General features: G+C 54.6%; 3 protein-coding genes across 6 annotated transcripts in view; all 3 read right to left on the bottom strand.

Moving 5' to 3' along the window:
- Positions 1-84: 84 nt before the first annotated feature.
- Positions 85-3,256, bottom strand: MRPS26 (mitochondrial ribosomal protein S26). The gene is made up of 4 exons (XM_039551634.1): positions 2,979-3,256; positions 2,164-2,301; positions 950-1,073; positions 85-719 (listed from the first exon to the last, which is right to left on the bottom strand). Exons 1-4 carry the CDS (start codon positions 3,239-3,241, stop codon positions 588-590), a joined length of 657 nt encoding a protein of 218 aa, XP_039407568.1. The 5' UTR covers positions 3,242-3,256; the 3' UTR covers positions 85-587.
- Positions 3,257-4,011: 755 nt separating this feature from the next.
- LOC120409969 (progonadoliberin-2) lies at positions 4,012-6,004 on the bottom strand. Of its 2 annotated transcripts, XM_039551636.1 has the most exons (4): positions 5,367-6,004; positions 4,790-4,937; positions 4,204-4,269; positions 4,012-4,110 (listed from the first exon to the last, which is right to left on the bottom strand). In XM_039551636.1, the coding sequence occupies exons 2-4, from the start codon at positions 4,925-4,927 to the stop codon at positions 4,090-4,092; spliced, it is 225 nt and encodes a 74-aa protein (XP_039407570.1). In that variant the 5' UTR covers positions 4,928-4,937; positions 5,367-6,004; the 3' UTR covers positions 4,012-4,089. The 2 variants fall into 2 exon arrangements, with proteins under 2 accessions (XP_039407570.1, XP_039407569.1); XM_039551635.1 differs by having other exon boundaries at positions 4,012-4,269.
- A 1,474-nt stretch (positions 6,005-7,478) lies between these two features.
- Positions 7,479-24,730, bottom strand: part of PTPRA (protein tyrosine phosphatase receptor type A) — a 114,940-nt gene continuing 97,688 nt past the window's right edge. For all 3 annotated transcript variants that reach the window (XM_039550741.1, XM_039550740.1, XM_039550739.1), the window contains 18 exons: positions 23,536-23,620; positions 22,176-22,249; positions 20,260-20,396; positions 18,388-18,478; positions 17,825-17,901; positions 16,917-16,953; positions 15,703-15,800; positions 15,436-15,555; positions 14,339-14,505; positions 13,430-13,565; positions 12,579-12,728; positions 12,381-12,474; positions 11,547-11,623; positions 10,106-10,240; positions 9,745-9,870; positions 9,232-9,383; positions 8,870-9,005; positions 7,479-8,123 (listed from right to left, as the gene is read on the bottom strand). In XM_039550741.1, coding sequence (XP_039406675.1) covers positions 8,049-8,123; positions 8,870-9,005; positions 9,232-9,383; positions 9,745-9,870; positions 10,106-10,240; positions 11,547-11,623; positions 12,381-12,474; positions 12,579-12,728; positions 13,430-13,565; positions 14,339-14,505; positions 15,436-15,555; positions 15,703-15,800; positions 16,917-16,953; positions 17,825-17,901; positions 18,388-18,478; positions 20,260-20,396; positions 22,176-22,249; positions 23,536-23,620 — 1,967 coding nt within the window. In that variant the 3' untranslated portion in view covers positions 7,479-8,048. The remainder of the gene's footprint in view (positions 8,124-8,869; positions 9,006-9,231; positions 9,384-9,744; positions 9,871-10,105; positions 10,241-11,546; positions 11,624-12,380; positions 12,475-12,578; positions 12,729-13,429; positions 13,566-14,338; positions 14,506-15,435; positions 15,556-15,702; positions 15,801-16,916; positions 16,954-17,824; positions 17,902-18,387; positions 18,479-20,259; positions 20,397-22,175; positions 22,250-23,535; positions 23,621-24,730) is intronic.

The following is a 24,730-nucleotide window of genomic DNA, read 5'->3' as shown; positions in this document are numbered from 1 at the left end:
TTTACAATTTTATCGACACCTTCGGCCCCAGGTGATGAATAAATTAAGCCTGAAGGAAAGAATAAGGAGACGCCAGAAATCCCAGATCATTCAGACACGTTTTCTTATTCAGCCACACCAAGGGATGTGCAGAGGAGGGTTTAAAGTGTGAAATCAAGACTACAATTAATTCCTTTCCCCAACAACAAAAAAGGGAAGGTCAGTGTTTCCTATAAATTCATTTAGCCCTCGTTTGCCTTCGGAAGCATCCAGAGGAGCTGACAGCGAGGAGCTCAGAGCCAGGCTCTGCCTTGGGACCGCTCCTGCTCCTCCCCACATGCTGTGTGTGAAGGCAGGAGGGATCCAAACACGTGGGAGGTGGGATCACAGGCACAGCAACAGGCACAGGGCTGAGCCAGGCTGCTAGAGCCTCCAAGCTTCCCCCTCACCCCCTTTCCCACAGGCGTTAACCCTTTGGAAGAGGCACAGCCAGACCCGTGGCCTTTCTCCACCACTTCTGTGGTCAATTTATACATTCAAAGGAAGAATCTGTGCTGTCTGGGGGGCCTCTGGACATCACCCAGGCCAGGAGCCCTGTGCCAGGGCTGCTACGACAGCACCGTGCGCTTGACGATGCGCCCGTCCTTGTCGATGGCGAAGTTGTAGTTCCGCGGGTTGTCCAGGCACTCCTCGATCCGTGCCTCCAGGTTCTCGGGGGTGATGAAGTTTTTGGCTTCCTCCTGAACCAAAGGACAAGGATTATCCCCCTCAGGATTATCCCACCCTGTTCCCAGAGCCCTGGCTCAGCCCTTCTCCCTTCCACACGCTGTCAACACCGCTGGAGCTGCCGACGCTTGTGTTCCCAGCTGCCAACACAAAAATCTGTGGAAAACAAGCCCACGGCTTCCACATGGCTCCCTCGCAGGGGATTCTGGCAGCCTGGTTCCCAGAAGGCACCAGCTGCTCTTACCTGCAGCTGGAGAACCTCCTTCTCCTTCTCCTCCAGGAAAGCCTCCATTTTCCTGGCCCGTTTCTCTGCAATCTCCAACTTCCTCCTCTTCTGCTTCTCCTCTTCTTTCCTGAGTCTCTCCTCTCTGCCAGACAGAAAGGAAAATCGGACGGATGAGGTGATACATCCATCCCCAGGAGAGCAGGAGGCTGCCCAGAGCCCCTTGACTTGGCCCTGAGCAGCAAAAGGCGCAGGAACCACGATCGCTGCACAGGTAGATTTATTTAAAAAGGTCACCATTTCACAGAATCAGTCATGTTGGAAAAGACTGTGTCCTCTTGTCCTCTGCTCCCAGGCTGCCTGGGAGCAGAGCCTGACCCATCCTGGCTGCACCCTCCTGTCAGGGACTTGTGGACAGTGACAAGGTCTCCCCTTGTCTCCAGGCTCCCCTCCAGGCTGAGCCCCCCAGCTGCTCCTACCAGGACTTGTGTTCCAGACACTTCCCCAACTTTGTTGTCCTTCCCTGGACATGATCCAGCACCTCCACACCCTCCCTAAATTGAGGGGCCCAGAACTGGACACAGCATTCGAGCTGCGGCCTCACCAGTGCCAAGTACAGGGGAAGAATCCCTTCCCTGGTCTGGGTGGCCACAGCATTCCTGACACAGGCCAGGTGCCATTGGGCTTCTCGGCCACCTGGGCACAGCTAGCTCGTGTCCAGCCTGCTGTCCATCAGTGCCCCTAGCTCCCTTTCTGCCTGGCCACTGTCCAGCCACTCTGGCCCTAACCTGTAGTGCTGCAGGGGTTGTTGCGGCCAAAGTGCAGGACTTGGCAGCTGGTCTTGTTAAACCTCATACCCTTGGATTTAACCCATGGATCCAGCCCATCCAGGTCCCTCTGCAGAGCCCTCCTGCCCTCCAGCAGATCCACACTCACACCCAGCTTGGTGTCATCTGCAAATTTGCTGGTGGTGAACTCGATCTCCTCATCCAGATCGTTAACAAAGACATTAAACAGGACTGGGCCCAGCTCTGATCCCTGGGGACACCACTGGCAGCTGGATGTGACCATTCCCCACCACTCTCTGGGCCTGGCCATCAGCCAGCTCCTAACCCAGCCCAGAGTGACCCCATCCAAGCTTCTCTGTAAATGCCAGACCAGACTCTAACTGAGCTCAGTTCTGCCTGAGCAGAAGTCAAAGCCAGGAAGGGCAGTGTCTCCCTGCCCGTGCTGACCTGCGTGCCCGCTGCCGGGCGTTCTCCTCATCGTTCCAGGCCATCAGGCGCCGGTGCTCCTCCAGCTCCTCCACAGAGCCCTCGGCAGCCAGGCGCTCCTCCCGCGTCTTCTGCAGCACCTCGGCCCTGAACTCAGCCCTGCCAGGAGCGGGGGAGGGCACTGAGCTCCTGGCCTGGGAGCACAGCAGGTTCTCCCAAAACTGCCCCATAGCAGAGCCAGCCCCACCACCCTGTCCCACAGTGGTCCAGCCCACCACCCTGACCCTCCCCTGCTCCACAGTGCTCCCAGTCCCACCACCCTCACTCTTCCCTGCCCCTCATCAGTCCAAGCCCCACCACCCTCTCCCACCCCAGAGTATCCCAGGATCTACTGCTCCTGTTACAAAGTGCCCCAGACCCAACCCTGCACTGCCCCACAGCCAGCCTTGTCCCTCACAGCGGCCCCAAACAGCCACAACCCCAACGCTCCCCTGCCTTACAGCCCCATACCAGCCGCCCACCCCACAGCCAGTCCCACAGCCAGTCACAGCCAGCCCCCCAACCCTCCCTTGTTCCACATCAGTCCCCCAGCACCATATCCAGAGCCACAGCCACCCCCAACCTTCTCCTGCCCCACAGCAGCCTCACAGCCCTGTATCTAGTCCCCTTCCCTCCAGCCAATCCTGTAACCAGTCCAGTGAGCCCCTCAGAAGCCCCACACGAGCCCCCTGCCCCACAGCCAGTCCCTTACCCAAAGCCACAGCCACCCCCCCAACCCTCCTCTGCTCCACAGAAACCCCCCCATCTCCATCTCCATCTCCATCCCGTGCCGGTACCGGAGGGCGCTGAGCACCAGCCGGTGCTGCCGGTACCGCTCCAGCACCACCAGCAGCTCCTCGGGATCCACGGGCGGCGGCAGCTTCACCCGGCCCGCCTTGGACTTGGCGGGGGGGTCGTGCCGAGTCTTGCGGCCCCGCGCCGGCACCGCCCGGGGGGACCAGCCGGGACAGAGCCCCGGGAAGGGGCCGGGCCCCAGCGTGGCCGCCAGGGCCGGGAGCGGGACGGGGCCGGGGCGGCAGCGCCTCAGCGCCGGCAGCATGGCGGGACGCGCGGCGCCGCCGTGACGTCATTGCGCCGCGGTGACGTCACGGGGCGGACCCGCGCGCGCGGCGCCTCGGGAAGGGAGGAGGGAGCGGGGCCTGATGGGAAATGGAGTCGAGGAGTGGAGGGGGACAGGGACAGCCGTGGGACACGGACACCCAGGGGACACGGACACCCAGGGGCAGGGACACCCTGCACGGGACACGGACACCCAGGGGACACAGACGTCCCTGGAACAGGGACACTCTACACGGGACATAGACTACCGTGTGACACATGGACAGGGATACCCGCGGGGCAGGGACACCCCCTTGGGACACGGACACCTCCATGGGACACAGAACCCCCGCCGGAGACGGACACGGAACCCTAAGGAACAGGGAACTCCCCCGGGAGCAGCCAGCCACGAGACGCGGCACCCCAAAAGACAGAACCTCCTCGCATAGGACACCCCCCTCCACGGGACACGAATTCCCGACCACTGTCCCACGGGACACGACACCTCCCACGGACATGGGATCCCCCTCGGGACACGAATCCCACACACGGGACACAGCCCCACGAGAGACACAAGCCCCGCTCATCGGAACCGCCCCATTACAAACCGCAACCCCCACGGGACAGATTTTCCCCCACCCCGCCACACGAATTCCCCGCATGGGATCGCATCCCCGCGGTACATCATTATCCCCACGGGGCACATCCCAGCCCTCCCACAGCCCGCCTCCCATCACACCCCCCTCAGGACCCCCCTCCCCAGCACCATCACTGCGCACAAATCCCCCCCAGCCCCTTTATTCCCCGCGCGGGGTCCCGGCTCGCTCCCGCGTGGGTCGGTGGCTCCGGTCAGGGGCGCAGCGCGGGTCGCTGCGGGAGAGGGGCGGGGGGCAATCGGTCAGTCCCGGCCTTGGGGATCCCTCCCGGACCCTCTCCGAGCCCCCCAGCCCCGTTCCCGCTCACCGGCAGCGGCTCCTCCCGCCGGGGGGGACACGGGAGGGGACGGCAGCGCCCGAAAGGGGACGGAACCTGCGGGAGGAGGAAAAAGGGGGACACCCGTGGGGGAAAACACCCGGGATGAGGGGGATCACCCCGCGGGTGGGGGGAATTTCAGGGTGGATAAACTGCGGGGGGAAGGTAACTCGGTGGGGAAGATAACCACGGGAAAAGGGGATAATCTGGGGGGGATAACCTGAAGGGATTATAGCCCGTGGGGGTGATAAATCCGGAGTGGGGTTTAATCTGGGGCGGGGATAAATCCGAGAACTCAGCGGGGAGATAATCGCGGGACGGGGACGTAATTGCAAGGGGATCTAATCCAGGGAGGACAGTTTGGGGCAGTGTAACTCGGGGGGGATAATCCAGAGGGATTATAACCCCAGGAGCAGGGGGCTTTTACCCCGGGGCGGGGGCACAAACCCTGGCGCAGAGCGGTAACCCCAGGGCAGGGGGACACAGCCGGGGTGGGCATCACCCTTGGGAGGGGGGGAATCACCCCGGGAGGGAAGGGAATGACCTGGAGGGGGGTGACCCGCGGGGGACACCCTACCTGGAGGTTTGTGGGGATTCCGAGGTCCCGCTTGCCCCCCGGGTACCAGCCGTGGGACCAGTGCTGGCCGCGGCCGCGGGGCAGGGCACAGCTCAGCAGCAGCAGCGCCAGCAGCAGCAGCGACCCGCGGGGTGCCATGGCCGGGGGACTGCGGGGACACAGGGGACCCTGTGTCACCGGCATCCGCTCCGGGGACACCCCCGGGGGGCTGCGGGAGGGATGAGCACCCGTGGGTGCTGCCTGGGGCGGTTTGGGTCCAGCAGAAGCCCAGGGGTTGGAGTAGGGGAATGGAGATGCAGAGGGGATGAGCACCCAGGGATGCTCTTTGGGGTCGGTTTGGGATGCAGATGCTGGAGGAGATGACCCAGCATCTCTTTGGGGTGGGTTTGGGATGCAGATCCAGAGGGAATGAGCACCCCTGGGTGTCCTTTGGGGCTAGAGAAGCCGGGGGAGCTCAGCACCCCGGGGTCCTGCTGGGGTTTGGATCCAGCATGGACATTCCCCCCCACCCCCAGGGCTGCCTTTGGGGTCTGATTTGGGGCAAGCAGGACCCCCCCACCCCGGCCCCACCCCGTACCTGGCCGGACAGGTGCCGGTGGTGGCGGTGGCCGGTGGCTGGAGCGGTGTCCGGCCGGGCAGGCGCCGCTATTTGAAGGGCTCGGTGACAGTGACGTCGGGCTCGCCACCGTTCCCACGGGGGACTGCGACCTCGCTGATGGCATCGGCCTCCCCATGCCAGTGTCCAGTGCCTCCTCCCCCCCAAATCCCCTTGGCACCGCAGGACAGCACCCTGACACGCCCTTTTTGGGGGGATTCTGCCCCGCTGACCCCCGTGTGTATCCATCACCCAGGGCTGGGGACCCCCAGAATGGGTTTGGGACCCCCAGAATGGGGTCATTTCCCAACACAGCTCCTGGCAGCTGGGAAAGGGAGGGATCCACATGGTCCTTCTGCAGCTCCAGGGATGCTCTTGTTGAAAGGAGGGGAGCAAATCCCCCGTGCCTCAGTTTCCCTACCCCATCCCAACCCCAGTTTCTCTGATTCTTGCCCCATTTCAAGTTTGGCACCCCCAAATCGGGGCTGGATGCTGGCAATGGCCATGGAGCCCGAAGCTCCCAGCTTGGGGATGTGAGAGAGCTCGGGAAGGGGATTTAGGCAGGATCTGGCCCTGGATTATCTCCAGCAGCTGCTCATCTCTCTGATACTTGCACTTGGAGGCAGGATGGAGCCGGGGCAGATGCTGTGGTGAAAAGTCAAGGCAGCTCCCCAGACCCCAAAACTTCCCCAAGCCCCCTGAGATCCTGGGAATGAAGGAAATAAAAGGGGAAAACCTCATTAAGAGCACCAGGGAGCAGCCAGCACCCATCGAGGAGTGGGATGGAGGGACTTGTTGGGGTGGTCCATGTTCCTGGGTGGAGCATCTGTGGGCACAAATGAAGCCCTCCTCTTTAAGGAGGGTCCCCATTTCTTTGGGGTCACCAGCTTTATTTCTGAGTGTGACTGCCAGCCTTGGCCCAAAGCCTCTCAAAGTTCAGGAGTCAGAATTTATTAGCAACGGGGAGATGTTTGGGCTCGTGAGGGATACCAGGTGATGGGGTGGGGATGGTGGCAGCAGCAGAGCAACTTTTGGGGGGTGTTTTGGGGTGTTCCCTTGCCTGTGTGCCTCTGCCAAACCCCCCTGTGAATCCTGCCTGGATGGAAAAAGCTGGAAAACTCAGATACTCTGACTCATGGGCTGTTTTCACTCACCATTTCCTAGATTTCAACCCCATATCCTGAGTCCTAGGACATCCCTGGGCAGAGCTGTCAATATTCCTGGGCCCTGCCACCCACCCTGTGCTCCCCATCGCTGTTTGGAGTGTCCAGAGAAATCCTTGGGGTGAAGCTTCTGCTCCAAACCAGTTCTCCCAGTGCCTGCAGTGTGGAGGGAGCTCCCCCAGTTAACCCTGACTGCAGGAGGAACAAGGAAGGTGCTTCCTCAGGCACTCCTTTATAACAAAGAAAATATTAAAATCAACCATATTAACCTGCTTTTTTTCTAATACAGAACTGCTGCATTCCCGGTCCTCAGGATATTTCTTGACCCTTTGGATTCTTCTTGAAAGGGAGCAGGCCTGGAATACGGACTTGGGAGAAACTCTTCCCTGTGAAGGTGGGGAGGCCCTGGCACAGGGTGCCCAGAGAAGCTGTGGCTGCCCCTGGATGCCTGGAAGTGTCCAAGGCCAGGTTGGATGGGGCTTGGAGCAACCTGGGATGGTGGAAGGTGTCCCTACCCATGGGATGTTCTATGAGATCCCTTCCACCCCAAACCATTCCATGATTCTGTGATCTCTCAGGATGCCAGGAAAAGAATCTGAGATCCCCTCCAGCAGCTGAAGATGGAGCTCACCTGGTCCAAGAGGGATGGCAGGGCCACTGTGACCACCCTCAGGTCAGGGCCACAGGGCCAACCCCAACCCCTGCTCTAAAATCCAGCCTCAAACACAGAGACCTTTCCTTCAGGGAGCAAAAATCCTTTTGTTTTTCTGGGATTTGCTTTTCTGGGGTTGAAATCCCAACATTTGGGTGCTGCTGTGTGGCAATTACAGTTTCCAAACCAGCAGCACATGGTGGCCTGACCCTGAGGGAGGGAAATTTTTAGCTTTTGATACAAAAATGAGGGTATTTATATATAAACACACACACAGAATGAGCTTTTCTTTTTTCTCCTTATTTTTTTTTTTAAGAGCTGACCAGCAGAAAAATGTGAAACCACTTCCCTGCAGGTTTGGAAAAGCTTGTGCTGGTGGGGTTGGGGGCAGGGGTTGGGTTTTGTTTTCAGATGAGATCCAGGATATCTTTCTCTTCCTTTTTTTTTTTTTTTTAAAAAGGCTTTACTCCCTCAAGAACAAAAAACCAAAAAACCAAACAAAAAAAAAAGATTTACAAACAAAATAACAGCCTGTATCAACTCTCCAGAAGAGAGATGGTATGACAATATTAATCCAAACATCACGCTATTTAATTCCCCAATAAAACATTGGAAAAAAAGGAGCCAACAGTATCTGCACTAACACTTTGCTACATATAAAATCTCCAGCTAATATGAAGCTTATGGTACCAACCTCTAAAACAGTTAAGATATATACACATAGGTTCTTTTTTTTTTTTTTGTTTGGGGGGGGTATATTAACAAACAGAATATTACAAAATATTAAAGAAGGCAACTCTTCTGTCATTTGTTTCGGGGGTGGGTGTGGATTTTTGTTCCTCTTTTTCTTCACTTGAAGTTGGCGTAGTCTGAGAAGGCGTCGATGTATTCCTGCACCACCTTGTAGCAGAATTCGTACTGTTCCTGGGGGATTGGGGGAGAGAACGGTGTTACACCAGGAAAATCCACACCTGAGACAGCACCTGATGCTTGGCCAGGTGTCCAGAGCAGGTCCCACCTCCTTGTGACCCCCAAACCCTTGCTGGGGTATCCATGGCAAAAGAAACGCTGCTTTCCCCTTCCCTCTCTGAGGTTCTGTTTGGATCCCCAAAGACTTTTCTTTTAAATCCCTGAGCATCCCTGCAAATCCCTCTTGAAAGGCCTCATCCAGCCCTGCCTGCTCCAACCCCACCTGTGTACCCAAGCCTGTTCCACAGCCACTCCAGGATGGTTTTCCAGGTGTTTCAGCCCATGAAGTACGTGGGCTGTGCCTGAGGATGTCTCCAAGGCAGCTCCTATGGCTTCTGTCAGTGCTCAAAAGGCACTTGATGCCTTCAGCACCTCTTCCAGATGCCTTTACAAGAGGAAGGGGAGACACCTCCTGGCCCATCTCCATAGAATCATGGATCCTAGAATGGTTTGGGTTGGAAGGAACCTCAGGGATGACTTTGTTTCCACCTCCTGCCACAGGCAGGGACACTTTCTACTATTGCAGGTTGCTCCAAGCCCTGTCCAACCTGGCCCTGGACACTTTCAGGGATGATGAATCCACATCTTCCCTTGCTCCCTCTTTCATGGAGAGAGAAAGCCTTGAACCAAAGAGGTTTTTGCTCAACACTGAGCCCCCAGCCCGTCCTTGCTGAGGTTCTGGTGGGGCAGGAGACACCTACCAGTGTCTGCACCATGTGTGGCCTCTGTAGTCTTAAACTCTTGACCGTCTGAAAGACGTCGAGGATCGCCTCTGCCTTCACCCTCTCCAGGACAGTGCTCAGTGCACAGAAGGTGCCTGTTCTTCCTGCTCCAGCACTGGGAAAGAGAAACCAGGGGGTGAGGGAAAACCCCTGTCCTGCCCCTGCTGGCTTTGCCCAGGGGACAATCCACAGGGGAAGCGCCGGAGAACTGGAGGAGCCAGTCCTGCCCCAGCCTCTCCCAGTTTATCCAGGATCGCCTTTGGGATTCTGACCATCTCCCAAGCTCCTGGTGGAGCAGATCCCCTCGGAGGGGTGGCCCAGCTGCTCCAGCCAGGCTTTACCTGCAGTGCACAGTGATGGGGTGGTTGCCAGACTGCTGCTGCTGCTTCTGCACCGCCGCGATGATGTTGATCATCCCCTTCCCATCCCCGGGGATGCCAACTTCTGGCCAGCCGTGGAAGTGAAACTGCCGGATCTGTCGGCTCTTGTTTTCCTGTTGGGAGGGCAGAGCTCGAGGTCAGGCAGCTGGTGAGAGATCTGTACCAAAGAACCCACCGGCTCAGGGCTTTGGGATAACAATCCGTGTAGGAAAGCTGCTTGTGGGGCAGGAGGGGTGGCATTCCCATGGCATGGAGCAGGGGAAGAGTGGGGAATGGGGAGCAGGAGGGAGGCTGGGTGGTGAGGGCAGCAGGATAGAGGGGATGGATGAGGAATGAGCAGCAGGACAGGGACTCTCAGGGATGCCAGGCAGGGATACGTGGATACAAACCCTTTGGGATGATGAGGAGCTGAGGGAGCTGAGGCAACACCAGCAAGAGCTCATGGCAGTGAAATAGGAGCACCCAGACTCTTACCCTGGTGTTGGTCACCAGAAGGTCCCGCACTGTGTAGCTCTCACACTCCTCCTCTTTCTTCAGCTCCACCGTGATGTCTCCGTAGGACACGGAGCCGTCGGACGGCCAGTACTGGGCACACTTCTCCTGAGGAAGCATCACAGGAAGGGACAGGGTGAGGATCCTGTATTTTTCCCATGGGTTTGGATAGAAGAATCTTCTAGCAGCTGCCCAACACCAGGTGGGATCCCACAGGCTTCACAAACTCCCAGAATCACAGACTGGTTCAGGTTGGAAGGGACCTTAAACACCATCCCATCCGAACCCCCTGCCACTCCATTTATTTCCCTGGTGTTTAATGCAGCTGATCCCAGGAGCTTACCTGGCCTCTCTCCTCCAGCTCTGTTAGCATCACTATGGAGCAGGATTTCCACTCCCAGATCATCCTCCAGAAGTCCTCTATCGTGTGCTGCAGCGGCCCTTGGCTGGCGATGTAGGAGTCCTTCTGGCGATAACCCTGGAATTTGGGAACAGGGTCAGTGGAGCAGCAGGAGGAATCTCTTGGACATGGTGGGGTTACCAAGCTCAGTTCAATTTTGGGAGGATCATATCCCCTACACCTGCCTGCCTTTATCCATTTGGCTTTCCAGCACACCTGAGCAACACTGCAAGCTCTGAGCGCTGGAGCAGAGCTTTGCCTTAGCTCCAAGTACTCAAGGTATGATTTTTATTGGGGATTTTGGGAAGAAGCAAGCAAAACTAAATGGAACTAGATGATCTCTAAGGTCCCTTCCAACCCAGACCATTCTGTGACCTATGAAAACCAGCAGTGAGGCCGGATGACTCCGGCTCTTCCGCAGCCACAAAGAGTTTCTGTTTCCAAACCCCTCTGACACTGGCTCCCCTGTGCCCTCCCTGCAGACTGTGACTGCAGATGCTTCGTCATTTGGAGTTTGTCATTTAAGCAAAGTTCAGCAGAGGCAGGAAATTGAATCCTCAGCCCAAATTGCTTACGTGCTATGGACGCTTTCTGATCTGGATGCACAACAAGGCAGCTGCTCCCGGCTGCTCCCGCAGCCACAGCAGGGACCCGACAAAGGAGATTGCAGGGAGCAATTAACTGGGGATGTTAGAACTGGGAATAAACTGGGTTTAGTGGGCAAACCCAGTGATTGCCTTCTGGGGGGAAAAAAAACCCTCTGTCACTAGGAGATGAAAGCAGAAATCGGGCTGGAAAAGAGCAAGGTCAGTCACTTGGCCAGCACTGGCATCACTGCATGGAGATAAATACTGATCCGAGATGTCTCCCTCGAGTCCACAGCATTGCTCAGGAGAGAAGGATGTGCAATCACTTATGTCCTCCTCAGAGTGAGGACAGCACTTAACCTCCCTGCCTTGCCTCCTGCCACCACCCAGACAGGTATAATGGGATTGACCTGGCTTCTCTCCAGGGTTTTGGGATCGTGCATTGCTCCCATATCTCATCTGGTGGATGTTTTCTGACCAAATGGCCCGTGCTGTGTTATTTCCATGGATATGTGGATCTGTTCTCCACAGCCATCAGCAGAGCCCAGAGGGGCACAGGTGAGCCCAGGATTTGGATAATCTCAGGCTCCAGCTCTCCTCTCCCACAAGGAGATGGATATACCCATGGGTTTCTTGGAGAAAGAAACCATCACCACCCAGTGACACAAAGCAAAGTCAAATGGAGGGAGCTGTACAAAACTCATAAAAGGAGGCTTTGGGACAAATTCTTCCCAAAGGAAGCAGTGTGAGGTGGATTCCATTGGGAGAAGATGGAAAGAAGATTGGAGAAGACTCACATCAATGAAGGAAGCGTTTACATAGTCTGTGTTCTCTTCCCCTCTCTTCACTGGAATGATTACTCGGTTGAACTCATCTGGAACAGAACAAAATCATCTGAGATTTGGGATAACCTGCCTGGCCTTTAGCTGGGGAGTCACCAAGCCCTAAGTGAGAGACAGAGATAAGGGAAAGGGAGCACAGTGCACCTGACTGGGACAAGGACAGTCAGCTCCACCCTCTGCCATGCCCTGGTTTGGGAGATGGCCATGCCCATGGCCCCTTGTCCTGTCCCTGGGCACCACTGGCTAGAGCCTGGCTCCATCCTCTCTGCACCCTCCCTGCAGGTGTTGATGGACAGGGATGAGGCCCCCGAGCCTTCTCTTCTCCAGGCTGAGCAGTCCCAGCTCTCCCAGCCTTTCCTCAGAGCAGAGATGCTCCAGTCCCCTCACTGGGCTCTCCCCAGTCTGTCCATGTCCCTCCTGTCCTGGGGAGGCAGAACTGGACCCGCTGCTCCAGGTGTGGCCTCAGCAGTGCTGAGCAGAGGGGCAGGATCCCCTCCCTGGACCTGCTGGAAGTGTTTTGTCTCACACAGCCCAGGCCACCACTGTCCTTTCTGTCACAAGGGCACTTCTCTGGCTCAGGTTCAGGCTGGAGTCTGTCAGGACCCCCAGGTCCTTTCCTGCCAAGCTGCTTTTCCACCCAGGTGGGTGACCCCAGCACAAACTGGTGCCTCCCCAGGGATAGGACTTTGCACTTTTCCTTGTTGAACATCACGAGGTCCCTGCTGTCCCATCTCTCCAGCCTGATTCCTGTCCCCACACCCACCGGACACGCAGCCAAACAAGCCTTACATGGAATTATCTGAAGCACCCTGTTCTTTTTCATGTTGGCTGGCAAATTGCCCGTTCTCATCTTGTCATTCTGGATTTTGATTGAAGTGAGCTTCTGTGGGGCAAGGAGCAAAGCAGAGGGAAGTTTCAGAGCCAGGCCAACACATGGTGATCCCAGCACCATCCCAGCAGATCCACCAGGACAACAGCCACGCTCACCTTGAACTCCTCTTCCAGCCCGTTGCTGCTGGTCCCTGGCACTTTGTTGTAGATCTTCTGGAGGTGGATCTCTAACGAGGTCACCTCCAGCTCTGTGTCACCATAGAGATAGTGCTCCAGCAGTGCTTGGTATATGAACACATACTGCATCTGCCAGGGGTGCAGGGAGCTGTCAGTGCCCATGCCATGCCCAGTGAGCACATGCTGGGGGCAGACCCACCACCCTCCTGCCCACCCTTTGAGACCCCAGAAAAGTGAGTGACAACCTTCCTGCCACTAAATGGGGACTGGGACCTTATTTGCCACACCAAGCAAAGCTGATGTGACACAAAATGTTCTCCAAGGCTGGAGAAAAGGAGGCTCAGGGGGGACCTTGTGGCTCTGCACAACTCCCTGACAGGAGGGGGCAGCCGGGGGGGGGTCGGGCTCTGCTCCCAGGGAACAGGGACAGGAGGAGAGGGAACGGCCTCAGGCTGGGCCAGGGGAGGTTTAGATTGGGATACTGGATAAATTTCTTCATGGAAAGGGCTGTCCAGCCCTGGCCCAGCTGCCCAGGGCAGTGTTGGAGTCCCCATCCCTGGAGGGATTTAAAAGCCGTGTGGATGTGGCACTTGGGGACATGAGTCAGTGGTGGCCTGGGCAGTGCTGGGGGAAAGGTTGGACTTGATCTTAAGCATCTTTTCCAACCTAAATGATTTAATGATTCTAAAAAGGGGATTAAAAAGAGCAGGACCCTGCGAAGGGCTCACTTGATGCAGCATCACCCAAAATAAGGGATGACACTCGACCTCATAGGCTTTGACTGGGTGAAGGAAATCCAAGCCCAGGGGCCAGGGCAGCCCCACACTTACATCTGTCTGTACCATCTGGCAGCGCTGAGCCCGGATCCGGCTCACGAAGCCGTAAACATCCACCTTCCTCTCCGCGTGCATCATGTCCAGCATGGCATCGATGACGATGAAAGTGCCCGTGCGTCCCACCCCGGCGCTGCAAGAGAGGGGGTGGGTGGGAGATTGGGAAGGAATTCCTCCCTGTGAGGCTGGGGAGGCCCTGGCACAGGGTGCCCAGAGAAGCTGTGGCTGCCCCTGGATCCCTGGAAGCGTCCAAGGCCAGGTTGGATGGAGCTTGGAGCAGCCTGAGATAGTGGAAGGTGTCCCTGCAAGGGGTGGGAATGAGATGGGCTTCAAGGAGAAGTATGAGAGCAGCAGACTTTAGGGAAAGACAAAGCTCTTGGATCAGCTGCTTCCCAAGAAGGCAGGAAAAATGGACTTGGGATGTTGCAAATGTGACCATCTCTGCCTTTAACCATGGGGCTTCACCTTACTGAAGTGTGGAAACCCCTGTGGCTCCCCCAGGGTTGCTGCTGTGCCTGAAACCACTCCAGGTGAGGCCAATCTCCATGGCCCTTGCTCCAGGCCATCTGTCAGCTCAGTACTGTGTTCTCCCAAAGAGAGATGTTATCTTCTCATACCAGGGCAGAGGAGAGACACCAGCAGTGCTCAGCATGGCTCTCTCAGCATCCAGCCAACCCAAATGTCCCCTCAAGATGACTTGTAACACCCTAACATCACTGATACCAAGACCTTCCTTCAATTCATGCCATTTTTTGCATGTCCCCACGAGGAACATCCCCGTTTAATGCAGGAAAGTTAAATAAAGATAATAAAAAAGTCCTGACTGACAAAAAAAATTCCTCTTAAATAGGAGATGCTTTCCAGGTGACCCAGGACGGGCAGAGGTCAGCTGTGAGCAGCACTCACCTGCAGTGCACCACTATGGCTCCTGCATATTGGGGATTGCAGGTCTTCACCTTCTTCAGGAATTTCAGCATCCCGATGGGGGTGAAGGGCACCCCGAAGTCGGGCCAGCTGGTGAAGTGGAACTGGGTCACCAGGCGCTGAGGCTTCTTGTTCGTGACATCACCCACCTGGAGGGGAAATGTGCCCGCAGGTTAATGAGAAACACTCAGGTTTTCCCTTCTTTCCCAAAATCAAGAGAGAGAGCTGAAGACCCGAGATGGAGCTGGAGGGCTTAAGAAGCAGCATCCACAGCTGAAAGGGCATGGACTCAGGCTCTGGGACAAATCAGCCTCTAAAAACATGACATTTCAGTGCACAACATCCCACATCCAAGGGCTGTGAGATGCCAGCCTGTCCCTGTGTGTGGATCCAACCTGGCAGCAGCCGCCGTATTTCGTCCCCAACAAGCTCAAACAAAAGCTGTTCCTCCATCCTTTCCCACTCCTCTGCCCACATCATCCTCAGATTAAAGGCAGGGGAGGAAAACACACACGTCCAGGCCATTGGAGTGAAGGATGAGGCTCAGGAGAATCACAAGCAGGGTCCAGACAGGTTTGCACACACCAGCTCTTCCCTGCCTGCCTCTGAGAGCAGCAGGAAAACAAACAAAGTGACTAAAACACCCAGAGTCTCCTCAAAGGACAAGAAAATGTGGTGACAGATGGGAAAGCAATCAAACCCAACGTGTACGGCACTGGATTTTGTCTCAGCTGAGGGGATAAATCTGATTATTTTCAGGCATTAAGTGTCTGTGGGTGAGAGCAGGAACCAACAGCAGTAACAGCGAGTGCTGGAGCACTGCAGGATGGGATTTCAGCCCTGGCATCCCTCAGCTTCCCTGCTCTCAGCGCAGCCACGCTGGTACCACTGGGAACAGGCTCTGGGGAGGAACAAATTCTTAACAGCTCTGGTTAAAAATGGGTGCTGAGGGTCACTTCATCCCAACTCTGCTCTCACAGAACCTTGCAGGAGCTGAGCCAGCACCCTTAGGATGCCCAGTGTGGAGAGGGGAGGGATGGGATGGGACAAGAAGGGATGGGAGAGGTGATCCCTGGCACCTGCTGGATGCAGAACTTGCGCACGGTGTAATCCACCAGGACGGTCACGTCCTCCACGGACACTCGGATGTTCCCATATGTCCAGCAGCCCTGATCCGGCCAGTACTGAGCACATTTACACTGTGGGGGGAGGAAACAGGTGCAGGTGAGCTCTGGATACCCTCACAAGGCTGGGAATGGCTCCAGTTCATGCCCATAGGCACAGGATGTGCCAGATTTGGCCCAATTTGGGTCAAATCCCAGCCTGTGAAACCTTTGGGCACCTACCTCTTTCCTCTCCTTCAGGTTGGTCACCATGACAATTGTCGCTGTGTTTTGCTCCCAAATCATCCTCCAAAAATCATTCACTGTTTCTTCCTTTGGTCCTGAGGGGAAGGTAAAACAAAATGTCCTCTTTGGGATCAACCCCTCACGATTTGGGGCCAAACCCCAGCGTGTGAGGTCACACGTCATGGATGATCCAACACATTTTTTGCCAATAGGTCACAGGAGGTGCTGTGGTGTCTGGGCATGTCTGATCCGAGGGATAACCCTATCACACAGTAGGTGGAATTTTCTGGATGTGCTTCATGGTCAGGAATTCCATATTTAGCCCAAGAAGGGGAAACCAGACAAACAGAGCATGGACTTGCCCAAGGTCACCCAGGGAAACTGTGGCTGTCCCAGAGTCTGCTGAAGTCCTGTGCTGGGATCTTGGGTTGTAGCCATGGGATCCCATTTCAGTGTGGCACAGGAATAGCTCCCTGCTGCCTGCCAGACACGGAGCTAACTCAGCCTACGCTCCCCTGCCAAGCCTGAGGCTCGGGGTGAGCCAAAAGAACAGCAGAGCCAAAGCTTAACCTGAGCCTGGAAGTGCTGACGGACCTAATCCAGCCTCCTTCTCCAGCCAGAGCCAGGGAAAGTGGCCAGGGATGCCCTGATCCACTGGCAAGTCAAGAGAGGAAATACAACACACTCCCATGGGCAGGTAACATCCTGCTGCTGACGTGATCCCCACCCTGTGAGTGGGAATCCTGGTTTTAGGGATGTGTTTGGACTTCTGAAGATCCCAGGGACATTTCTCTCTACCCCATCCCTGGAAGTGTTCAAGGGAGCTTGGAACAACCTGGGATAGTGGGAGGTGGTCCTGTCCATGGCAGGGGGTGGAATGAGATGAGATTTGAGGTCCCCTCCAGCCCAAACCATTCCATGATTCTGTGATTTGGGGAATTTAATTGAGCAGCTCCCTGGTAGTATTTCTAGAGGTGACAACACCCTCCAGCAATGGGTACTGCACAGGTAGGATGTCTCTTCCTCCACCAACACATCCAGCACTGCTCTTTGACCAGGAAAATCATTCTGGGAACAATTTGTGGGGTAGCCAAGCCTCCTTTTGACCAGGGGAGCTCAGCAAGATGCTGTGCTGTGGTTAGAGGGGCACAGAGCAGAGGGACCCAGCCCAGCTGTCCCCAACAGAGCAATGGGAATAATCAAAAATGTACCTTGTGCAGCAATGAACTTGTTTTTCTCTTGGTACCCCTGCAGAGAAAAGGAGAAAAAGGAAGACAAATGAATATTTCTCTAACACCAGAGTCAGGAAATGCATCTGCTCTGCTGCCCCTTCTCCCCTGTGCAGAGAAGGGGCTGCAGCCTCTGAGGGGAGAATCAGCACCAAAGATGGGCTGAAATAACTGAAAATCCTTGTGCAAAGGGCTGTTTTCCCACAGGAATGCTCCCCACGCTCACATAATGCAGGAATGACCCCACTTGCTGGCACAAGGCACTAACAAAGTGGTACCTGACAGCCCTTCCACTGGGGTCAGACCCTGCATCCAGAGCACCATGTGAAAATCAGCATTAATCCTTGGAAAATGGGTTGTAGAACTCATGGGGATTGATTTTGTGCATTTTATTTACTGGGGAGGAAAGGAAAAAACTCTTTTGGGGTCTTGCTCTGCTTCATGTGCTTCCATCTTTCACATGACCCTTCCGGCTGACTGGAGCCACATGGTGACAACCACAGAGGACCCATCTCCTCCCAGGGACAGAGCAGGGCAACACTGCTTCCATTTTAGGTGGATTCCTTGATTTTGTCTTCATCCCCTTCCCACAGCCAGCCCTGAAAGCTGGGAAGCACTGATGATCACCTGGCCGCACTCTTCAGGGATTTACATTTGTGTGGATGTGGCACTCGGGGACATGGTTTAGTGATGGCCTTGGCAGTGCTGGGGGAATGGTTGGTCTTGAGGGTCTTAGAGGGCTTTTCCAGCCTGAAAGAGTCTATGATTCATCAGCTGTTTGCTGATGAGAAATCCCCAGCTCCAGCAGGAGTGGTTCCCCAGCCCTTTCCAAACCAGACCGCTCGGCTTTGCTCCTGGCGGGGATTTCCCCTTCAGATCACAAAACTCACATTAATAAAGGAGGCATTGATGTAGTCGGAGTCGGGGACCCCTTCCACGGGAGTCAGGTGAACCCTGGAATGATCATCTGCAGGGAAATTAAAACTCTGCATTAAAGACAACCCCCTCCACTCTGCTGGTCCCTGGCATAGCAAGAATCCAGGTGTTGGAGTGGAGCCTGCGCTCCTGGCTCTGCTGCAAAAACACCTTGATGCCTCCAAATTCCTCTTGCTTAAACCCAGACAGGTCCTAGACCTTGTCCAAGGTAGTTTTTCCTCTGCAGAGTGCACATTTGAGGATAACCCGAGCCAGCCCACTGCCCAATGCCACCAGGCAAGAGTTGTCCCTTCCAGCATTTCCCATCTGTTTCACTCTCCACGGCCTCCTGGCTGCTGAGGGCTCCAGGGAGCTTCTCCTCACAGGTACCTAAAGCTAAAGCAGACCCAGCCATCCACCTGGGGGGTGAAATGCCCTCAACCATGCCCTTGCCCATCCCAAAACCAGGAATGGGGAGTCCTGGCAGGAGCTCCTGAGTGCTTGCCCCCACCCCCATCCAAGCAGCTCCGATACGTACAGGGCAAAATGTTCACGTATCTGTTCTTCTCCTTGTTCTCCTCCTTGGAAGCAGCTTCACACGTGGCCTGTATGGGACACGCTGGGAGAGCCTGAAATGGCAGAAAAAAAGGGTTTTCCATGATGTTTTCATGGCACAGCAGGAACAATGTGCTGGCAAATGTCACATCTGAGCATCCTGCCCCCCTCCGTACATGTCCCCACACCCCTCACCTCCACCCCAGCACCAGCTCCTCCTCCTCACCGAGCTCAAAGTGACCATTTAAATAGCTGGGCTGGAGCAGAGAGAGCCAATCCCTTTGGAAGGGAGATGTCTGGAATCTCCTGATCCATGGACACGAGGTGGCAGCAAAGCCTCCAGCTCAAACCCACCCGGCAGCACCAGCGAGCTCATTCCTGATTCCTCCTGTCCACGGAGGCTCCTGCCGAGATTCCCTCATTAACAGTGCTGCTAATTGTGACCTGATTAAGCCCCCACAGCCCCATCCCACCCAGTGACGGCAGGAGCAGCACCAGGGGACCTTTGGTTGGGGGGTGATGGGGTGACAGGGAACACTGTCCCTGGATTTCCCAACCGAGCACAGGAGGTGATTCCCCAGCGCCGCTATTCCACATCCTCTTTGAACAGCAAAGAATGTTCTGGAGGTATCCACCATCCCTTCCTCCAGCTGACAGGATGGCAGGAAGTGTCAAGGGCAATCAGGTATTTATAACCCTAAAAATCCCCCTCCCTGGGCATTCATTGCACCTATTTGGTTTCATCGCAGCACGGCCAGGAAAGGGATCAAGTTGTGCAGCAGCTGGACAAAGTCAAGTGGCTTTTTTTAATCTTCTCATCGTTCTCATGGTGCCATATCATGGCTTGGACCCGGGCTGGGAGCACAGGTCTGATGAGGAGCAGCTGAGGGGGCTCAGCCTGGAGCAAAGGAGGCTCAGGGGGGACCTTGTGGCCCTGCACAACTCCCTGACAGGAGGGGGCAGCTGGGGAAGATCAGACTGCTCCCAGGAAACAGGGATAGGACAAGAGGAAACGGCCTCAAGCTGTGCCAGGGGAGGCTTAGATTGGATTTTTAAGAAAATTTTTTCACAGAAAGAGTTGTCAAGCCCCAGCAGGGGCTGCCCAGGGCAGTGGTGGAGTCACCATCCTTGAAAGTGTTAAAAAAAAGGTGTGGATGTGGCACTGGGGGACATCGGTTTAGTGGTGGTCTTGGCAGTGCTGGGTTAATGGTTGGATTTGACAATCTTAGAGAGCTTTTCCAACCTTAATGAATCTATCCTGTTCAGTTCTATTCTAATCCATTTTTGTACTGACAAGGCAAACCAGATTTATTGTCACAACCAGCTGCAAAGCTCAGCAACGTCAAGAAGAGGCTGCAGTCATCCCTGAAGAAATGCTCTGGGCCTGTGGGACAAGCACAATACCTGAATTCCTCACAGCTGAAGGCCAACCTTTGTCCCATACATTGTCATCATTGTGTTTCAGGGCTAACAGCTCACTGAAATAAGATGGGGTCATTCCTGTTTCTCTGTCAAAGTTTTTTTTGGCTGTTTGTGGATTTAAAGCCATGAGGACTGGGGAGATGGGAGGCAGAGCTTGGGAGGCAACCAGCAAGCAGAGAAGCTCTGGAAGACCCCAAGACATCCAGAATCACTCCTGACTCCAGGAAAATACAACTCCGAAGAGCTGTTTGCTAGAAACTCGCTTTTCAGCAGCGAGCACGAGGGCGAGCAGCTTGTCCACCCTCACCGCAGCCACAGGGACAGACTCAGCCCTGCCACCGCTCAGCCCTTTGAGAAACCCCCGAGAACCACATCCTAAAGCCCAATCCGAGGGCAGCCCGTGGGCTCTGAGGGCAGGAGCAGAGGCACTCACGTTGAACTCCTCCCGAAAGAGCTTGTTGTCGTCGGCCATGCGGCGGTTGATCTCCTCCTCCAGCTTGTCCACGGGCAGCGGGGGGTACTTGCGGTTGGTGCTGGGGGAGCGGGCGAGCAGGGGCATGCTCTGCGGCTCTGCAATGACACCCGGGGGTCACAGGGGCCCCCAGCTGTCCCCCGTGCCCAGCACTGCCCACCCACGCCCAGCTGGGCACAGGGACCCCCGCCGCTTTGAGGGTTGCCCTCGCGTTTGCGCGGAGTGGTTGGGGTTGGAGGGGATGTTAAAGATCATCCTGTTCCAACAGCTTCCACCAGAACAGGCTGCTCTGAGCACAGTGGCACCTGGGTTGTGTCAGCACTGGGGTGGCAGCAGGGCTAGGGCATGGCCCGTCCCCTGTGCTGGGGCACCTCCAGTCCTGGGGCCCCTTCTGGGCCCCTTGTGACAAAAAGACTCTGAGGGGCTGGAGCGTGTCCAGGGAAGGGGCCTGGAACACCAGGAGCTGCTGAGGGAGTTGGGAAAGGGGCTCAGCCTGGAGAAAAGGAGGCTCAGGGGGGACCTTGTGGCTCTGCACAAGTCCCTGACAGGAGGGGGCAGCCGGGGGGAGAGTTGATCTCTGCTCCCAGGGAACAGGGACAGGAGGAGAGGGAACGGCCTCAAGTTGTGCCAGGGGAGGTTTAGATTGGCTATCAAGGAAAATTTCTTCATGGAAAGGGCTGTCCAGCCCTGGCCCAGCTGCCCAGGGCAGTGGTGGAGTCCCCATCCCTGGAGGGATTTAAAAGCCATGTGGCTGTGGCACTTGGGGACATGGGTCAGTGGTGGCCTGGGCAGTGCTGGGGGAATGGTTGGACTGGATGATCTCAAAGGACTTTTCCAACCCGAAAAAATCAGTAATCCTACAATGATTAATACCCTGGGATCTACACTCTGGCAGAGGCAGGACAGGGCACTGAGGACCAAATCATCAATACTTGGGCTGGAGACCACCTTGCTTTGAATTCCAGCTTCTCCCTCCCTCACATGGAAAGTCTGGCACCACCACTGTGGCACAATTCCCAGGAGGACACAGCAAAGGCAGCTGCTGCTTGTGTTGCTCAGCAAAGCCAGGAAAGGCCATGTGAGGGTTACACCAACACAGCTGAGGGTTTATGAAGTTCACACCTCTGTCTACAGTGATGTGAGACGGGCAGGGAAGGTCTTAGCAGCCAACATAAAATAAAAAAGGTGCTGAATCTCAGTTAGTGCTTCCCAGAAGGTGTTCGGTTTATGTGGAAGGAGTGCTGAAAAAGATCTGAACTGAGCTTAAGAGGCCTCTTCAGATCTTAATTTGGTGCCTACATATGGATGGAGATGCACAACTTCAGAGCTGCAGTGTCAGCTCTGGCTCAGAGCTCAGGGGCAGAAGAATTTAGCCATTACACAAGGCTTTAAAACAGCATCTGTGCATGTTTAGGAGGTACAAAAATGCTTTTACAATGAAAATAAGTGTATTCCCTGCTTTCTCCTGGAAATGTTAGTTCGGTGTCTACAGTTAGCGTGAAGATCTGAGTTTTAATCAGAAACCTTCCTAAACTGAAAGAGCAGAGGAATATTTAATTACTCCCCAAAGATGCATTTTTTCAAAAAAGGTTCTTATTTGAGTCAAAGAAATACTGTGAAAACTCAAGAGGAATGTGAGGGGTTTGATTTTGGAAGTGATCACCCATTTTAATATCAACCACTTGAGGGCACACATTTAGTCACTGGAATGAAAGCTGGGAAATAAACCTTGATCCTATAAAAGCATGCTGAAACCATGGAAAACGTGGAACGAGGAGATCAGGAAACAACAACAACAACAAAGACAGAAATTAAAAAATATTTGCCTACAAAACCACGAGGTGGGAGAGACCCTGTGTGGCACCAGGTGGACTCACCTGTATCGTCCGTCCTGCCATTGGACAGCCGGAAGGAGTTGGAGTGGCTCCCTGCCTGTTTGTATTTCTTGAACCTGCCAAAGAGAATTGGAGTGGAAAAGTCAGTAAATATCCACCAGAAAGCCCAGGTCCCCTCCCAGATGAGAGATGCCAGGGTGTCCCACGCTTTCTCATGGCTTCAGGAATTAGCTGGTGGGTCCAGGAGGCTGCAGGACCTCTAAAATCCTGCCTGTGGGCAGAGCTTCTCACTGAGCACATCTGGAGCAGCTGCAGGAGCCCAGAGCGAGGTGGAAGCCAGGAGAAGCCTTAAGGGTGCTCGCTCTGGAGGACACCCCAAGGAGTTCCTGCTCCCTGGGCTGATCCTGCAGAGAACATAAAGCCCAGGTTGATCCATCCTGCAGCAAACCCCGCTCCATGTGCTTTTAACTTGGAGCAGCTGCTCATGCTCCCTTTGCCTGAAATTCAGAGTTTTGCTGAATCACTGGGCAGTGAACAGAAACCCTTTTTTCCAGGGCTGGAAGCCAGGTGGGAAGGACTCAAACTCTGCTGCTGCTGAACTCCTGAGGCAAAACTCTTCTCAGGTTCACTGCTGTGAGGGCAGGCCTGGAGCCAGGAGACAGAGGGAAGTTTTCCACTGCTAAGGAAATTGTTCTCTCTTTTTTTAATTTTTTTTTTAAGACTTACCTAATCATCAAACTGGTGAGTAAATTAAAATGTCTACTGCAGATGAATAAAGACCCTCTTAGTTATGCTTTCAGGAGCTGGGAATGCTTCATTTTGAGCAGGGCAGATGCTTGGATTTTAAAAAATGGACCTAAGAAGGCTTTATTGTGCTGTAACTCTAATTACAGCATCTCCTAACACTCCTCACAAGCTCCTGCCATTCACAGGGAAAGGTGCACAGGGACCATGTCCAGGTTTGGTACCCAAAGCAGAGCCTGGGTGTTGGATCCTGCTTGATATCAAGATGGGAATCAAGAAGTAACACATGGAAAGCACTTTGTGGCTGTGCTCAGCCTCCCTGCATTACTCAATCCATCATCTGCAGCCTCACAAGGAAATCTCACCTGCTTTTCCCCACACTGACAGGGCTTCAGTTCATTCTACCCCACTAAAATGTGACATTTTGAGAGGCAGAACAGGAATTCCCCACATGAGGAGCAGCTTTGCAGAGAAAGGAATAAGCATCATTCACCAGATAACCCCAAACATCATTTTCATTCATTGTCCTTACAGGTTTCTTTTCAAAGCACCAGCTGTGTCAGCCTTTAGCCTGGGAGACAGCACAAAAGGCTCATTCCTGTTCATTCAGGAATTGTTTCTGTCAAACAAGGGAATCCAGCATTAAAGCAGCTCTTACCTCAACATGTACAGAACAATAATAATAAATACTATGACTAGGAGGGAGGACAGGGCCACCATCACAGCTATAATTGGAGTCTCATCTACAAGAGGAAGAGAAAGGTGTGGTTAGGGACATGAAAAACATCCAGAGCCATCATTTAACAGGGCAGAGTTCTACAAATCCTGCTTGAAAACCAATTCTGTTGATGATATTAGCAATAAAAACAGAATAAATAATAAATAGTATTAAGTGATGTTGCATTTTTTCAGTCTGAGAGTGAAGACAGCAAAGGACCTGAGTGAGCACCACGTGCCTCAGACACTCCCAGGTCAGATTAAAACCTGAAACCACCACTCAGAGCACCTCAATCTTCTCCAAGGGCTGCTCACTGTGAAGTTGTGACCTTGCAGATGAAAATGGTGATGGAGAAATTTGGGACTGGGCTATTTTTGGGGGGTTTCTTCTGCACAACTGAATGTGTGCACAGTGGCCCAGCAGCCACGAGTAGAAATATGGTGATCCACAAAATTTTCTGCCTGAGACTTAAGGGTCCAGAGAAGTTCCTAACAGACCCATGAGTTTGGTATAATGTGATAAGGAACTTTTTATTAACATGGGTGAAAACAGTGGCCTCTGTAGGATCCCACAGACACTACATTTGTAACGCCACCACGATTTTGCTTCCAGTTCCTTGTCAAACAGGACAAGAGGGCAAAGCTTCCCGCTGCAGCTGGGATCTGAATGCCCTCAGGGTGAGATTTGGTGTGAACCAGGCTGCCCAGAGGAGCTGTGGCTGCCCCATCCCTGGAACTGTTCAAGGCTGGATGGGGCTTGGAGCAACCTGGGCTAGCGGAAGGTGTCCCTGCCCATGGCAGGGGGTGGAACTGGATGAGCTTTAAGGTCCCTTCAACCCAAACCATCCCGTGATTCTGTAATTATAGAGTAATTTGGGTTGGATGTGACCTCCAAAGATCATCTAGTCCCACCCCCTACTCTTTCCTGCCTGGAAATACAGAGTTTAGACGGCAGGAGATGTCAGACACTGCCAGGCCACCGAGTGTGGCCCAATCTGGCTCCCTTGCAGAAGCTCCTCAAGGGCAGGTACCTCACAATTCCCTTGCAAAACCACTTAGATTAGTCTGAAACATTCCCATCCTCCAGACCCACAGCAGATTTTTTTCCTTTAAATAAGCCATTTGTATCCTGCGCT

The sequence above is a fragment of the Corvus cornix genome, chromosome 4 (genome assembly GCF_000738735.6).
Source record: "Corvus cornix cornix isolate S_Up_H32 chromosome 4, ASM73873v5, whole genome shotgun sequence".
Lineage (NCBI taxonomy): Eukaryota > Metazoa > Chordata > Aves > Passeriformes > Corvidae > Corvus > Corvus cornix.
This window is presented reverse-complemented; position numbering and strand designations above follow the sequence as displayed.

Bases quoted from the DNA above. Each gene is read 5' to 3' on its own strand.
- MRPS26 (XM_039551634.1), bottom strand. From the start codon at position 3,241: ATGCTGCCGGCGCTGAGGCGCTGCCGCCCCGGCCCCGTCCCGCTCCCG. The intron at 1,074-2,163 runs GTCAGCACGGGC...TCTGTCTGGCAG, and splicing joins GCCCGGCAGCGGGCACGCAG to AGAGGAGAGACTCAGGAAAG. The intron at 720-949 runs GTAAGAGCAGCT...CCTTTGGTTCAG, and splicing joins AGGAGGTTCTCCAGCTGCAG to GAGGAAGCCAAAAACTTCAT.
- LOC120409969 (XM_039551635.1), bottom strand. From the start codon at position 4,927: ATGGCACCCCGCGGGTCGCTGCTGCTGCTGGCGCTGCTGCTGCTGAGC. The intron at 4,270-4,789 runs GTAGGGTGTCCC...CTCCTCCCGCAG, and splicing joins GAATCCCCACAAACCTCCAG to GTTCCGTCCCCTTTCGGGCG.